General features: G+C 36.8%; 1 protein-coding gene across 1 annotated transcript; it reads right to left on the bottom strand.

Annotated features, from left to right (window-relative positions):
• Window positions 1-14,185: 14,185 nt before the first annotated feature.
• On the bottom strand, window positions 14,186-14,734 carry LOC149945604 (uncharacterized). Its single transcript, XM_090176628.1, has one exon. It carries the CDS (start codon window positions 14,732-14,734, stop codon window positions 14,186-14,188), a length of 549 nt encoding a protein of 182 aa, XP_090032754.1.
• Between the last annotated feature and the right edge of the window lie 253 nt (window positions 14,735-14,987).

Here is a 14,987-nt window from a genome sequence, read left to right as displayed (position 1 = left end):
GCCGGAAAATAACATTTAAAGGAAGCTCTGTGAATGTTTACCAGCGGGTTTTTTTTCACAGATGGGGTAAGGGTTCACTCAGCTTAGCGCTGTAATCTGTAGAGAACCGCTCAAATATTGTTTTCTAGCCAGAGGCAAGAAAAAGACTGCACGCTTAGAAACATCGCCCTTCAATCAATATCATGGCCGCCAAATTTGCAAATTAAAAAATAACACCTGTTACATGTTTACAGGTGTTGAAATAATATAAAAACATAATCTATAAATCTTTATCAGTATCGAAACTGATGGACATAAGTGGCACTTAAAATACCTATTTTTATGATTTGTATAAAATAATTAAGGGTCTAAATTGTAATTGTGCTGGGAACCGATTTTAAAAATTACTCATTTAACTCATAAAGATATTGCTTAAATTTATCTTTATAAATTTTTTTTGAATGTTATAGAAGTGTATAGTTTGGAGTTGGTTCATCAATTTATAAATTTATTAAAACAATAACTAGGGATTAAAAAACATTTCTATGGACAAATTCGAGAATACGTATTACAGTTTTATCTCAAAAATGAAACAATCTACCAAAAAAATTTACCACAGAAATTGATCCAAAAACTGACGCAAATCGACCTTAAAAGCTACACTCTAAAACACAACACTCTAAATTGAATGCATCAGCATCCAATGCCTTGCCACTGTTGTGGAATGCTTTACCATTCAAATGTAAATGCTCACGGGGGCGTTCAACTTTGACTGCTAGGTTAACATTCAATATTGAAAGCGACGATTCAATCCTGAATGGGTAAAGCATTCAGAGCCAATAGTCGCACAATTCATCTTTGGTTGCTGAAGTTCCAATTTAAGCGATCCGGCTTTAAAATTTAACTCTTTTGGCAATCATATTTACCTGAAATGGCGTTCAAATGTGCGTGATTTAATATTCAAATTTAGTCTTTTGACGTTCAAATTTAAGTGTTCCGGCGTTCAAATGTAGGTTTTAGAGTTCATATTTAAGTCTTGGGTCGATCATATTTACCTTAAATGGCGTTTATGTGTGTGATTTATCATTCACATGTAAGTCTTTAGGCGTTCAAATTTAAGCGATCCGGCGTTAAAATTTAAGTATTATGGCATTCAAATTCAGGTCTTTAGGGTTCAAATGAAAGTCTTGGGTCGATCATATTTACCTGAAATTGCGTTCAAATATGCGTTATTTATCATTCAAATTTAAGTGTTCCGGCGTTCAAATGTAGGTTTTAGATTTCATATTTAAGTATTGGGCGGAGTGGTTAGCACTTTCGCCTCGCAGCAAGAGGAGCCAGGTTCGATCCCAGCTTGCGGCACTGGGTGGAAATTCGGAACAACTCCTTCTGCGTTGAGTTTGCAAGTTCTCTCCCCACTGGTTTAAGGGGTTTTCCTTAGGCCTAAGGTGGTGCCTTGGGTATTAGCCTAGCTGATTATTATATTTACCTTAAATGGCGTTTAAATGTGCCTGATTTATCATTCAAATGTAAGTCTTTGGGCGTTCAAATTTAGGTATTTAGAAAGGGAACAAGTAAGCTTAAAGCTTTAATAAGTTCATAGTTTAGAAAATACGTTTTTATTGAAATTTAAACTTTATTCTTTAAAGTAAATTGAAGTGTATTCTAAAGCATGATCAATAAACTTATGGTTATTCTGTAAGTCTATCGATAGTGCTTACTACTGGCGACGAAACATTCGTTGTTACAATTTTAAAAACCACTTTCTGGAAATTCTTCTCCATTGTTTTTCTCAAGGAAGTCGGATACTCAAGTTGAAACGTATAGTATCCAGAAAACTAGGATGCGACTGCCATTCTTATAGAGTTGACGTCAAATGACACCCCGTCAATTTTAACCTCCAAGGGAGAATTGATTATTGCTCTAATGTTTTCATTTTGGAATACTATTGTGGGTGTATTCACAATTGAATCCTGTATGAAATATAAAATATAAATTTTATAAAATATAAAACCACATGCTTTAAAAAAATTATTCTCACTTTAAACGTGAACCATGAAACTATGTGGTAATTCACCACTTCATTATTTATTGCGCCATTTACGGCAGTTTTCCGAGACCACATACTATTTAAATTTTGTAGAAACGGAAGAAGGAAATTCCATACTAAGCAGTTCTCTTCTTTAATAGTAGATGGCGCGTCAGTCACTGCGTTTGCGCAGATCGTATCTTGATTTTTATTTAGTGAAGGCTGAAAAGCCCTTTCTAAAAACGCCAACAATTAATTTCGAGTTACCAGGTTTTGGAGATCAGGTAGCGAAATAAAATGAAACCTAAATTCCCAATTTAAATTTATATCAGGTATATTTCTGTTTAAAATCTGTAGAGTCAATAGTTTTTACCTCTTCGAGGGGGCTTTGTACCCTAGGAGGGGTTATACAACCACCGTGTCTGTCTGTCTGTCTGTGGGTCTGCGAACGCGTTCGCATTTTCGGGGCAAAGGGTAATCACTGCGTACGCAGTTTCTTAGAATCAGGGTAAAAGTTTTTCCAAAAGCGCCCTCTTTTTGTCATAGGGTGTAGTATAATGTTTTAATCGGCCGTGATTCGAACCCGAGCCCTCTTGCACGATAGGTGAGCGTTCTACCGCTGAACCACGGATACAGTTATGCTTCACTGAATATTAAAAACTCTTCCGAGGAGAGGTATATTTTGGCTTGCCAACTTGTTATTTCAACACTAAACGTTTACTAGTGTTTAAAAAATCTCGTTCCATAAGCCTAACGTAGCTTTTGTTCCCGGAAGCGGGGAACCCTATATTTTCTTTAAGAACAAATAATTGCATTGCTTAATTCTAGGCCAAGAATAATATAAAATTAGAATATCAAAACCAATTGATATTTACCAGCTTGTTAAAAGGTCCCCTCGTGGAGTCGTGGTAGTTACTAGTTGAATAACAAAGTACGCCAAGGCTTAATACGACTGGGGGGGGGGGGAATGGCCTAGTTCCCACGATGACATGCTCTAAAGTAAAAGCAGGGTCTCTTTGGAGTGGGTAGCGACGCATCGCTGCCAGGTTTTAAAACGCAAATGATGCCAGGCCGGAGCGCTACCGCAGCCGTTACGAGAAAGCTGGGCTGAACATCGAAAACTATTGTAAATAAGCCCACATCGCACAATTTATGGTGCAGCCCAAATTTCTTCCTAAAATTATTGATTTGTATCATAATTATGGTACGTCTGGCAGCACTGTAGCGACGACTGCCCTTCAACCGGGGGGGGGGACAGGGGGGCAATGGCCCGCCCTAGAATTTTGCTGGGAGGCAACTAATGTTATTGCACCCTCCAACTTTTTGTCAGTTGAAATCTTCGAAAGGCTCAAATTCTCATTTTAAAAGCATGTAAAGCTTATAGAACCTCAACTGTGTTTAAATTTCTTAAATTTTCCCGCTAATTTACATAGTAGTAAAAAGTACATATGCATTCGAAGAAGCTACACTCCATTAAAAATTCAAAACCCTTCTCCAGACAAATTTTCGTTTCTCTTTGTCCTCCCCCCCCCCTCCAACTTCTAAAACGTTTCTACGCCCCTGCAGAGAAACGTCAAAGCTTTATGTTTAAAAAAAGTGTCCGGTGCAGTAAGTGTCGGTGGCTCAACGGTAAGGCACTCGCTAGGAGTGCAGAGCACCATGAGTTCTATTCTCGGTTGGCGGATTTGTTATTTAGTTATTAATACACGAGTCACAAAATTTCAATTTCTTCTGCGCAATAATTTAAATCGAACCCAAAAGCTCGTAATATTTACATAAGAAGCGAAAAATAAAACACTCATAATATACGCTTTTGATGAAACTGAATTTCTAATTTTCAACGAGGTGAATTAAGAATCGGTGGTTCTTTGGTAGAACGCTCGCCTGTCATGTAGGAGGACTCGGACTCGAAACCCGCCCGATGCGATCCCAAAAAAAAAATAGACCATGAACATTTGTTGGAAACCTTGCCGTATGAACGTTTAGAGTATACGTCCAAAGCATCGCGAAAGATTTTTGCATGCAGAGGCTTATGGGAGTTCGTTAGGGTTGAGCAAACCGTCGTCTGCTAAAATTCGGCTGTTCACAAAGTCGCTTGGATACACTATAACATTGTAAGTTGACGTAAGCGTCGTCACTTTTTTTATAGCAGACGACACAGCATCCGAGAGCTCACTCGAATTTTGGCCAACTTTGAGATTTTATTTTGGCTGTACTTCACGAGATCATGTGACCAACGATCTTTCGTGTATACAACTGTTAAATTGAATGGATGTAGAACTTGTAGTCAAAATTGAACGCCTAATTTTACATAATATAGCTCATCGGACGAGACTGTAAAGTCATACTCATGATAGATGCTTCTGATTGAAACTGTCCTATTCGTACTACCATGTAAAAATGCGTCATCAAGTAATAATAATAGGGGTGTGCAAAATATTTGCTCAGACCAAATAATTCGATCGAATACCAAATCGAATATTCGATTCATCGAATCGAATAGCGCTTGGAAAAGTTCGCGAATAATCGATTTTTTTGATCAAATAGTCGAATATTCGAAAAGATAGGGAAAAAGTATTTTTTATTTTCAAGGCCATCCCAGGATAGCGTAGTCAAATTTCCGAAATAGTCCTTATTTCTGGCACCTTTCTTTAGGCCGCAGCCCTAAGGACCATATAAAGAGTACCTTGTACGTCCATTATCCATACCGTTTGTATTAAAACTTCTTAGCGAAAGGCAGAAGCTGCTAGCGCTTATTGGCTAGATTACTCGCGTGTTCTCTTTTGTTATGGAATTTTCTAGAATAGCAAAGTAAAACTAAAATTGAGTCTAAAACGTAAACCAAGTCCAAAACAAAACTAAAAACCGGGAGCAGCGTTGCCAGACGTACGATAATTATCGCACAGTGCGATAATTTAATCAAAATTTTTAGGGCGTACTATAATTTTCATGGCGTACGATATCGTACCATTATTTCGATAATTCTGCCTCAACGTACTATAATGTACGATAATCTTTAGATTTTTTTAAAAACCTACGAACGATTTATATTTTATTATTAATTTATATAACTTTTCTACTTAAAAATGAATGATATACATTTTCTGTACGCGTAGTCCAGAGTGTGAGTTTATTACTCCTAGCTGTTACCGCATTTTTAAAACATTTTTAAACATATTAAGTTCAGTTAATAATGATAATAGACATTTTGTTTATTTCCCTGAAATAAAACTCCTGTAGTGCTTTAAAAGATCATCTAAATTCAACGCATTTATGTATGAATTAAAATTTATCGCCAAAAAGAAATGTACGATAATTTTCCAGGAAAATCGATAATTTTGTGGCCTAGATACGATAATTTCAGATTTTCGATCTGGCAACGCTGACCGGGAGGGAAGTTGAAGTAAGTAACTTTATGGATTTTTCTGTTTTGAATTTTTGAGGTAACTAAATTAATAATTATTGATTTAAAATTAATATAAATGCAATTTTTTAATTTGTAACAAAAGATCTGTTCCTTCGCGTTTTACATATATTTAAAAACTTGAAATTTTAATTAAGTATTTGCAAACTATGAAGTATGTAGCATGACCTTTGATTTTAATTGTAGTTAGTCGTTACTAAAGGTTAAAAGTCGCTAGAAGACGTGGTCCTGGAGTGGTACCTAGGGTATTAGCCTAGTTAATTATAATAATTATTATTTTGCCATGGTACCCAATTAAAATATGTATGATAATTGATAAGTTGATATGCACTATATTTTTGTAGGTTACGATTAACTGATTTTGATCATTTCGAAGGAAGGTTGAAAATAAAGACATTTTGTACAACAATTAGAATTAATTTGAATGGTAAGTTAGAGTTTACCACAGGGGCGTAATATAAAATTCTGGGCCCCCCTGCAGTCTGAGACAATGGACCCCTAGCTTCGGTGTTTTTTATTAAGAGCCTTAGAAAAGGCTTAGTAAAATTAAAAATTTAAAAGACCATCTTTTAGGACGGGCCCGTCATTATACCACTGATTTACCAATTTCGCCCAGGGAACTTTGTTCTAGGCTATACTGTATTTGGTTTAATATTTTACTATTTTCAAGTAAAACGAACAGTAATTTCAATTACAGGGTTGCCACACGTCAGGGAAAACAGGGAAATCAGGGAAAAGTCAGGAAATTTAAAAATGGGCCTAAAAAGTCAGGGAATTCAATTTTATCTGGGCACTTTTTGAAGGTAATGTAACTCTAGATTTATGACAAATTCCACATTTATAATTTATTTCCTTGAAAGTTTTCCTAATTTTTTCAACAAATAAATTGCAATAACCTTTTTACTGAAATATAAGTACATCTAAATTTATTAACTTCTGATAAAAGTAAAATATAAAAGAAAAATTTTGGCCTTAATAAGTCAGGGAAAATCTCTTAAAATGGTCAGGGAAAACAGGGAATAGTCAGGGAATTTGAATCTGAAAATTTTGAGGCAACCGTGAATTACTTTTTTTGACAAATATGCAAACTATTTGGCTATTTGAAAACCAAATACGTCGAATAATTTGATATTCGAAATACTATTTGGTATTTGATCAGTTAACTGGTCTAAATTTTTGCCCTAAAAATATTCGACCAAATTATTTGACGTTATAAATATTCGATTTGGTATTTGCCGTGCTTTGAAAAAAATATTTGATATTCGATTCGATCCCCAAAAAATGGTATTTGCACACCTCTAAATAATAATAATAATAATCAGCTAGGCTAATACCCATGGCACCACCTTAGGTTCACGTAATTAGTGAAATGGATTTTAAAAACTTGCAGAATTTCTAGCTTTTACAAAAGCTAAGTCCGTGCCACCTACGAGCAACAAACACAAGGAGAACGCAGCTAGCCTTTAAACACGCTAACGCAGTGCTGTGGTAAAATTTCATTGGACCAACCTTTACGCCGAATGTTTTACGGGCGGGGGGCGGAAGACAATTTCGTAATTTTCCCTTCCGACGGCAGAAGGCGCTAAAGCGTCTAACCAATGACAATTGTACAAAAGAAAATTCATGACTTTTGACGGGTTGCGTTCTCCTCGTGTGGGGTGTTGTGCTTGTTGCTCCTGGGTGCCACGCTGTAGAATTGGTGAAAGTCAGAAACACGCAAGTAATTCAATTGAATTACTCGCGTGTTTTCATGCCTCTCATTTGGTGCGCCCTCGTTGCCGTTCGGGGCGCCATCGTTGCCGTTCGGGGCGCCATCGTTGCCGTTCGGGGCGCCATCGTTGCCAAAAAGTATTAAAAATTGCTTCTGGTTTAATTTTTCTATCGTTTACACGTTTCGAGAAAATTTAAGATAAATGTAAAAACTCCCTTTGTCGAAGACTTTTGTAACAGACTGTACAAACATAAATGCTTAAACGAATAATATCAAAACCACCGCGGCAAGTTTCCCAAGGTCAAGGGGCCCCTAAACAAAGCTAAGCCTAGGGGCCCGAGTGGTAAGTTAATCCGCCACGAGTGACTCATTCGTGAACTACATCGTGGTCGTGGAGGGTTATAACGAATTGAGCATTTGAAGTGAACAAAAGTGAATAAGTCGCCTTTAATTTAAGCTAAGAAATGGATAAAGTATCTCTAAACGTTCAAGACTTTGTACAACTTAGCAATTCGGTTAAGGTTCAAGCCAACGCCAAGAAAAATTGTCCTACAACAAGTGGCATCAAAATTTCACAAGGCTTAGAAAAAAAGAAATATGTAACACGTGCCATAATCTACTGGGTAGAAGAAAAGAAAACAACAATTTTACCAATAACTGCTGTGAAATGCAATTCAAAAAGGTTTGAAGGAGCGCGCACCCAAATATCGTACGGAAATGAATTGTATGACGGAGTTGTTATGAAAATATCAAGTAAGTTGAAGTAAAAATGTTTTAAAATTTCGAGAATGCGACTAATCGTAATACCCAGGGGCGGCTCAAGGGCCGGGCAACCCGGGAAACTGCCCGGGGCGCCGGTTTGAGAGGGGCGCCGAAATTGAGTTGTGAGCCTTTTTGGTTTACCAAGAATCGGATTTGTTTATAAAAATTTTAATGAAAGCATAACATAATTTGAAAAATCTTTAGCTAATTGGAAATACAAACTGTTTTACCAACCAAAATGTCCAACATCGTCGATGAACGTTTTTTGCGACTATTTTTTTACAATAGTAAATAAACCATAAAATTACGGTGCATAGTTCTGACGGATAAAGCATTTTCCTGGTATTTTCATTATAAACCAGGGTATATAATATGAAGAAGAAAAAGTGGTTGGGCGATAGTACAAGAATAGAAGGGTGTCAGAATTTTTAGCCCGGTGTACCTACAGGGGCCATACCACCGGAAGCCTATCATCATAGTGCCCTACGCCAGCGTCCCCAAGCCCGGACAGGTGACAAATCCAGCGAGGGGCTAGCCAGTAAGAATTTGCCTGTACAACAATTACGTAATCAATAATGAGTACAGATGAGTACACATGATTACGATGAGTACAGACCGATTACGATGAGTACAGAATGATTAGGGTGAGAACATAATAATTACGATGAGTAAACAGGCAACCCAAATCTTTAAAATTGTAACAGATGAGTAATTAAGTACGGGGTAATTCCAATGAATACGCGTGATTACAGATGAGTACGAAAATTACAAATGATTACGGGATTACAAATGAGTTCAAAAGATTACCGAAGATTACAGTTAGAGTGAACACCGATTACGGGAAGTGGTTAGCCCCTCGGGTAGTAGTACCCTACTACTGATGGTTGCACCTTTGACGCAAACCACTCAACCCAGCAGAAGGTGCAGCAATGGGTGGACCAATCCTCACTTCGCACACAGCCGTGGGATTAAGAGTGGATGCTATAGCAACTCCAGCCGACACCCTACCTACGTAGGTAAAGAGTCATACCCTTTGGAGAGAGCTCCTAAAGGGGAACGACGGGAACACAGCGGTCCACATAAAACGGGCACAGCTGGCACCGGAGATCCCGGTGCGACTCCAAAGGGCCGAGAAACAGGAACAGAATTATCAATAAAAATATAATTCAATTATGTAATTGTTAAACGTTGAACGAAAAAGAGGCTTTTACTGTATTCTTCCCCCTTAATCTGTCGTGTGTCCGTGGTTAGCGTTAGTCACTTCTATTTTACGCGCACGTGCAGAAAGCCATTTATTAGTTTCAGTTAAATAGTTTTAGTTAGATAGATATTAATTAGAGACACGTTGAATTGAATTAAGATTATAAAAAAAGGAAATTAAGAGAAGCCGTTGAAGCAGAAAAGAAAGCGACAGCTTAAAAAAAGTTCTTAAGTGTAGGCCTTAAAAAATCCCGCCAAATACTGTTTTAATTAAGTTGTTAAAGCAATAAAGCGTTCTATCAAATAGGCCCAAAACCGGCCAAACGTTTCATACAGACTATAGAGCTAGTTCATCAGGACTAACAAAGTTTGTTATTCTTTGGTTTAAGAGAATTTGGCTTATATCCTGTCTTTATATGAATATTTTAGAGACGTACCTTTAAGCATATGTAACATAATTGCTCAGTAGTATGCCACTGTACCTTTATTCCATTCAAAAATCTTCACTAACGGTTTGTTTCACCACGAACCAGTAAAAAGGTGGACTACGTTAGATTTTAACCTTTTTATTCATCCTAGTAATTTTGGGAGTCACACTATTGGCTACTAACATATTTATTTAAGCCAATGGAAAACCTCTAAATTGAGAAGGAATTTTTTGCGTCGGAATTTTAGTCAGCCCAATGTAGCTTTATTGAAATTTATAAACTCGCTCGGTTTGTGCGGATGAAGTTAAATACTGAGTAGTTTAGAAAAATAAAATGAAAATGACCAATACGGTTCGGTTCAGAGATCACTTTCCGAAAATGAAATAAGTAGTCGAAGTGGGATATTCCACCAGCGTTATTAAATCCCATACCAAGCCTAGAAGAGTTAGGCCTAGGCTCAAAAGAATCTGCAAAGACTCCAACCTTGTAGATGCCCCGGAAAAGATCAACCTGAATTTCAACTATTTTTTCCAATAAACCTGCTTCTTTTATTTGACAATGCAAATTTATTTTAGTACGTGAGTCTCCGAGAACTTCATTAATTGGCAAAATAATTACATTAACAGAACTTGACACTATATTTTAGCTCCCAAGCCTTGGTTGTTCAAACCTGTTTGTTTACTAAAATAATGGCTGTCGGTTTATCAGACGTAAAGCTATTTGGGCGACGGTATTATCGGCATTTGAGATTCGATGACGTCAAATATGACATAAAATATGATATCAAATATTACGAAGGGCATGTATGACGCAATATCTGTGAAACAAACCGTTAGTGAAGAAATAATGCTAGTGGCATACTTATGAGTAATTATGTTACATATTCTTTTAGGAGTGGTAGCCTGTAGGAGGGACCCTAGGTATTGAAGTACGTTTGGGGTTAAGAATATTATATCTAAGTTTCTTTTTAAACCCATGGATTTGAGACTAGTATTTTGCTTATTTACACAAAGTATTGAGAAAGTGATTAAAGGGATTATTTATTGTTATGAAAACGGTAAATTTATAACATGGACATGGTTATGTTTTTTACCGGGGGGGGGGGGTAGTTCAATTTAGTCTCAAAATAAAAGGGGCGCCAAAAATCCCCCTTGCCCGGGTGTATAAAATTTCTTGAGCCGGCCCTGGTAATACCATGAACAATTTATTATAGGTGACCTTCAATATTTGAAAAATGAGGAAATTGAGTAAGATCTTAAAATTTGCCAGGAGTCAATAGAGAACACAGCTGTTAAAGATAAAACTCAGAAAAGAAAACCCGAATCAAACAGATCCATTAAAGTTACTAAAATCAAGAGAGTTCAAAAGGCTGAAACAGTTCAGGCGAGAGAAGAATTAAATAAAATGGTTTTGAGTATGCCTGCATTAAGTGACCAATGGAACCCCCAAAATTTTCCCACTGGGAAATAATAGTCAAACTATTCCTCCAATTTCGGTGCCGGAAACTAATAGTCCTCAAATTTGTTCGCTGGAGAAGTATAGTCAAACCAATGATCATATTTAACATTTGGAAAGTAGTTATACCAATTATCAAGTAAGTTAAATTTCCTTTATAATATTTAGCTGTTGCCATAAGTGACCTAATAAACTTAAGTATGACAATAATAATAACTTGCTATGCTAAAATTAAAGTCCCCACCTTAGGCCTAAATCATCTTCCGACTTTTAAAGCGTTATTACTGGTAGCCTGGTTAGAATGCGTAGGAGGATGGTGGTCAGCCCTTCAAGCCATAAGAGCTAACCAACAGCTTCCTACACTTACTACTACCATTAACCTCAGCAAGTTTTTTATGCGAAGAGGGGGGGGGGGCTAATACTAATTCAACTGGCTGAGCATTGTCAGCCCTTAGCCTGTAATGATTTATATAGTCATTGGCTAAACCAACTCGTTTAATAATTTAACGTGAGAATAGAAAGTATCATACTTCTGTCTATTATATTGCTTATGCTGTTACCTTGATATTTTACTGTGCCACAGTTTAACCCTTAATTATGATATTAGGTACTAACTCCTTTTTTTGTTTAAATATTTTTATTTGTGGCATTCTAGCATATTCCAACTTCAGAAACTTGCAACTTAACCACTACCATTTTACGCAACTCTAAATCTAAATTTACAAAGGTATTTGTTTTATTTTAAAAGTTTTTGATCAGGGGTTATAACTTATTCTCTGAAAATTTTGTAGCCATTCAAAAGTTCATTACTGACTCCATTAGAACATGAAATATTTCGGCGACCACCACCAAATATTACCAATACTATTTCTAACTCTGATGTAATTATACAAATACAGTATTTCAAATTTCCAGTGAAGTGTTAATAAACTTAATAATTTATTGGAAATTAGGTGGAAGCTCCAGCAAGACTGTTACCACAAATTATAATGAAACTGATTCTGGCGTTGCTATAGCGAATTCTATCGCAATTAGGGAGAATAATTTAAGGAATGACTATTGTTACAGAGATTATGATAGAATGCAAAATTATTATTCTCATGCATGCGAGTACGAGACTGCAATTTAAGTTTTAATATTTCCGATTTGTACATGTTTTGCATTTGATCTATTTTTTATAGATAACACTGAACATCAGAGTAATAACTTTCAAAGCTTCCCGAAACCGTACGCAAACCTGGATAATCAGGAAACGTTGGAAACACACAAATCTGAATTAAATGTAAACCAATCTATAATAATAGAGTTAGAATTTGAAGTTGGTACGTATAATCTAAATGGAATATTTTTATTAAATGGCGATTTTGAGGTTGAGATTATGTATCTCTAAAATCTTATAAAATCTTATATTAAAATATAACTACAATAGATCGAGTGACCCTTGACTATAATCAATTGTTTGATGACAGGAATTTATAAGCTATTTACACTTTCAGAGAAGAAAGATGCTAGAATAAAAGAACTAGATGAACAATTACGTTCAAATTGTGCGAAATGTGACAATTTAAACAGTGGTAAGTTATACTATCTATCCTTGGCAGTGAAAAACGTCAAAATTAATTTAAAAATATCCATTTAATTTTTGCAATAAAGCTACAAGACATTTGGAGACTCTAATCAAAGCAATCAAAGTGCCTACATCGCAGCCAGTTCTTGGGCAGTCTAATTTGCAGACACAAGTCAGCTATTGTTAGATAGTGGTACCACAAGTAAGGTGCAGTCCGCAGTAGGTATGACCCTTCCAATAGGTTAGTTCTCTGACACATCTTCTACAAAAAGTGGTAAATTCTTTAATTTACCAAATATTATTTGGGCTGCCCCTTTTCCTGATTAAGAAGGTTCACAGGGTAACACATTTCAAATTACTGTGATGGATGCCACCAACTATACTGAACCTATTGTTGATAGAAAATATTACCTGGGACAGTTATTGATTGTAATTTTTCTCTAGGTCCATAAATCTCCAAGCTCTTATTTTCAAACAAAAAATGAAAAAATGTTGCCACTATTTGAGGGTTGCTCAGTTTTTGTGACCAAATCACAGAAACACAACTTGAACTTTTGCACCTCACCAAAAAAATCAGCAATAGCGAAAAGCTTATCGACGTTATCCGGTGGTATAGGGGGTTTCTATAACTTGGGAGAGCTACTATTTATTCCAGATGCCGACTGAAAAACACCTGAAATTGCTTAGTACTATGCGCAACTAAACTTATTTAATGACGAGGCGATGATTTAACAAAACAACTTTATTACAACTCCAAGACGCTACACTTCACGTAAATGAAAGTAAATTTCTCGCTAACTGGAGAGGTGGTCTCTACGGCGACCGATTTTCGTTGAGAGTTCTACCTAACTGCCTGTCTTCTCTTCGGAAAAAGCCCCGTACGTCACGGGCCTTATCCTTTCAATATTTTCGAAACTTTCCATTTCTCGGTTTCCTTGTTCTCTCCAATACAATGGCGACAAGAGTAAAAAGAGCGGGCGGCCTAACCCTCTGCCCAATTTCCGCGGCCCTACCCGTTTCACAATATTTCTCTTAGCTTGAACTGGTGGCTCCCATACAGTAGCCTTGATTTCACAATTACCATAAAAGAAACCATTTTTCCCACAAATAAATTCCAATACAAATTAAACATCAAAATATCCTGATACAATACAATACAAATACATATTAAAAATACGCCAAATTGAAACTAAATAAATGAAATGAATTGAATACACCAATTACTTATAGGAAAAGGAAATTTTACATTGATATCAATTTTATATTTTACATCACAAATCAATTTTACTATATAAGACCAATTACACTATACAATAAATTTAAACACGCACATATTATTAACCTTGAATTTAAATACTAAGGGGGGAGAAGAGGGGACGCATTCTATCTATTTTACATTCGCCCCAATATAATGGGAAACATTATTTTTCATGAGGAACCGCGTCTTCACCAGGTACCTCTAGTAACGACAACAACTGAACTGGTCGGCGGATCACGTTTCCGTTAGCTACCAGTAATAAACACGACCGGACGATTCCGTCGCGACCCGGCTGAATTTTACAACATATGTTTGGGAAGTTTTTCATCGTTAATAAGCACGACACTATTTTCTTACAAAACCGTTACAGTTTTAGGAACGCACACGTGATGGGCCGTTCGGAGCTCCATCAGGTATTCCTGTTTCCACCTTAGCCACAAACGCTCGCCGAAGTCTTACTTCCATATCTCTCTGATTGTTGGGAATATGAACTTCAGCGATTCTTAGAGAAGGTAGTTCCGTTATCCTTTTGCCCACGATAAAATGCGCGGGTGTAAGCGGGTAGGGCTCTTTGGGGTCACTGTATGTGTAGCTAATCGGCCGATAATTGATTACCGCTTCTATCTCGGTTAAAATGGTTTCCATTTCTTGGTATTTTAACGTGGCAGTACCTAGGATCTTTTTCAAAATTGTCTGAGTAGATCTAACTAGGCGTTCCCAGTGTCCGCCCCACCATGCCCCTCGATCGGCTATATATTTCCAGACTATGCCCTTTTCTCCGAAAAATTGGCGTACTTCTTTATTGTCAATGCTTTTCCATAACAGTTGCAAGTCTTTGTCCGCACGTTTAAATGTCAGAGCATTGTCGGTGTAGACGACGCTGGGGACAGAGCATCTAGAAATTAATCTTCTGAACGCCATCATGAATTCGTAAGTGGAAAGCGAGTGCACCATTTCAAGGTGTACGGCTCGCGTTACTGAGCAGTTACATAGGAGGATGTTCCTTGCCAATCTTAACGTGAATAGGCCCGGCAAAATCCAATCCTACGTTCCAATCTTTCTTTTGGGAGTGGTGCTAACTGGAACTTCGCAAGGCTTGGCTCTGAGTTTTCTGCAGATGGTATAACGATTAATAACGACGTTGGCTAATTGTCTAGCGGCTATGATCCAATAT

Source organism: Leiobunum rupestre, chromosome 5, assembly GCF_980474605.1.
Source record: "Leiobunum rupestre chromosome 5, qqLeiRupe1.1.hap1, whole genome shotgun sequence".
Lineage (NCBI taxonomy): Eukaryota > Metazoa > Arthropoda > Arachnida > Opiliones > Sclerosomatidae > Leiobunum > Leiobunum rupestre.
The sequence above is the reverse complement of the archived record's forward strand: the minus strand, read 5'-3'. Positions and strand labels throughout refer to the sequence as shown.

What these genes read in the sequence shown, in the direction of transcription:
- LOC149945604 (XM_090176628.1), bottom strand. Translation starts at nt 14,734, where the DNA reads ATGGCGTTCAGAAGATTAATTTCTAGATGCTCTGTCCCCAGCGTCGTC.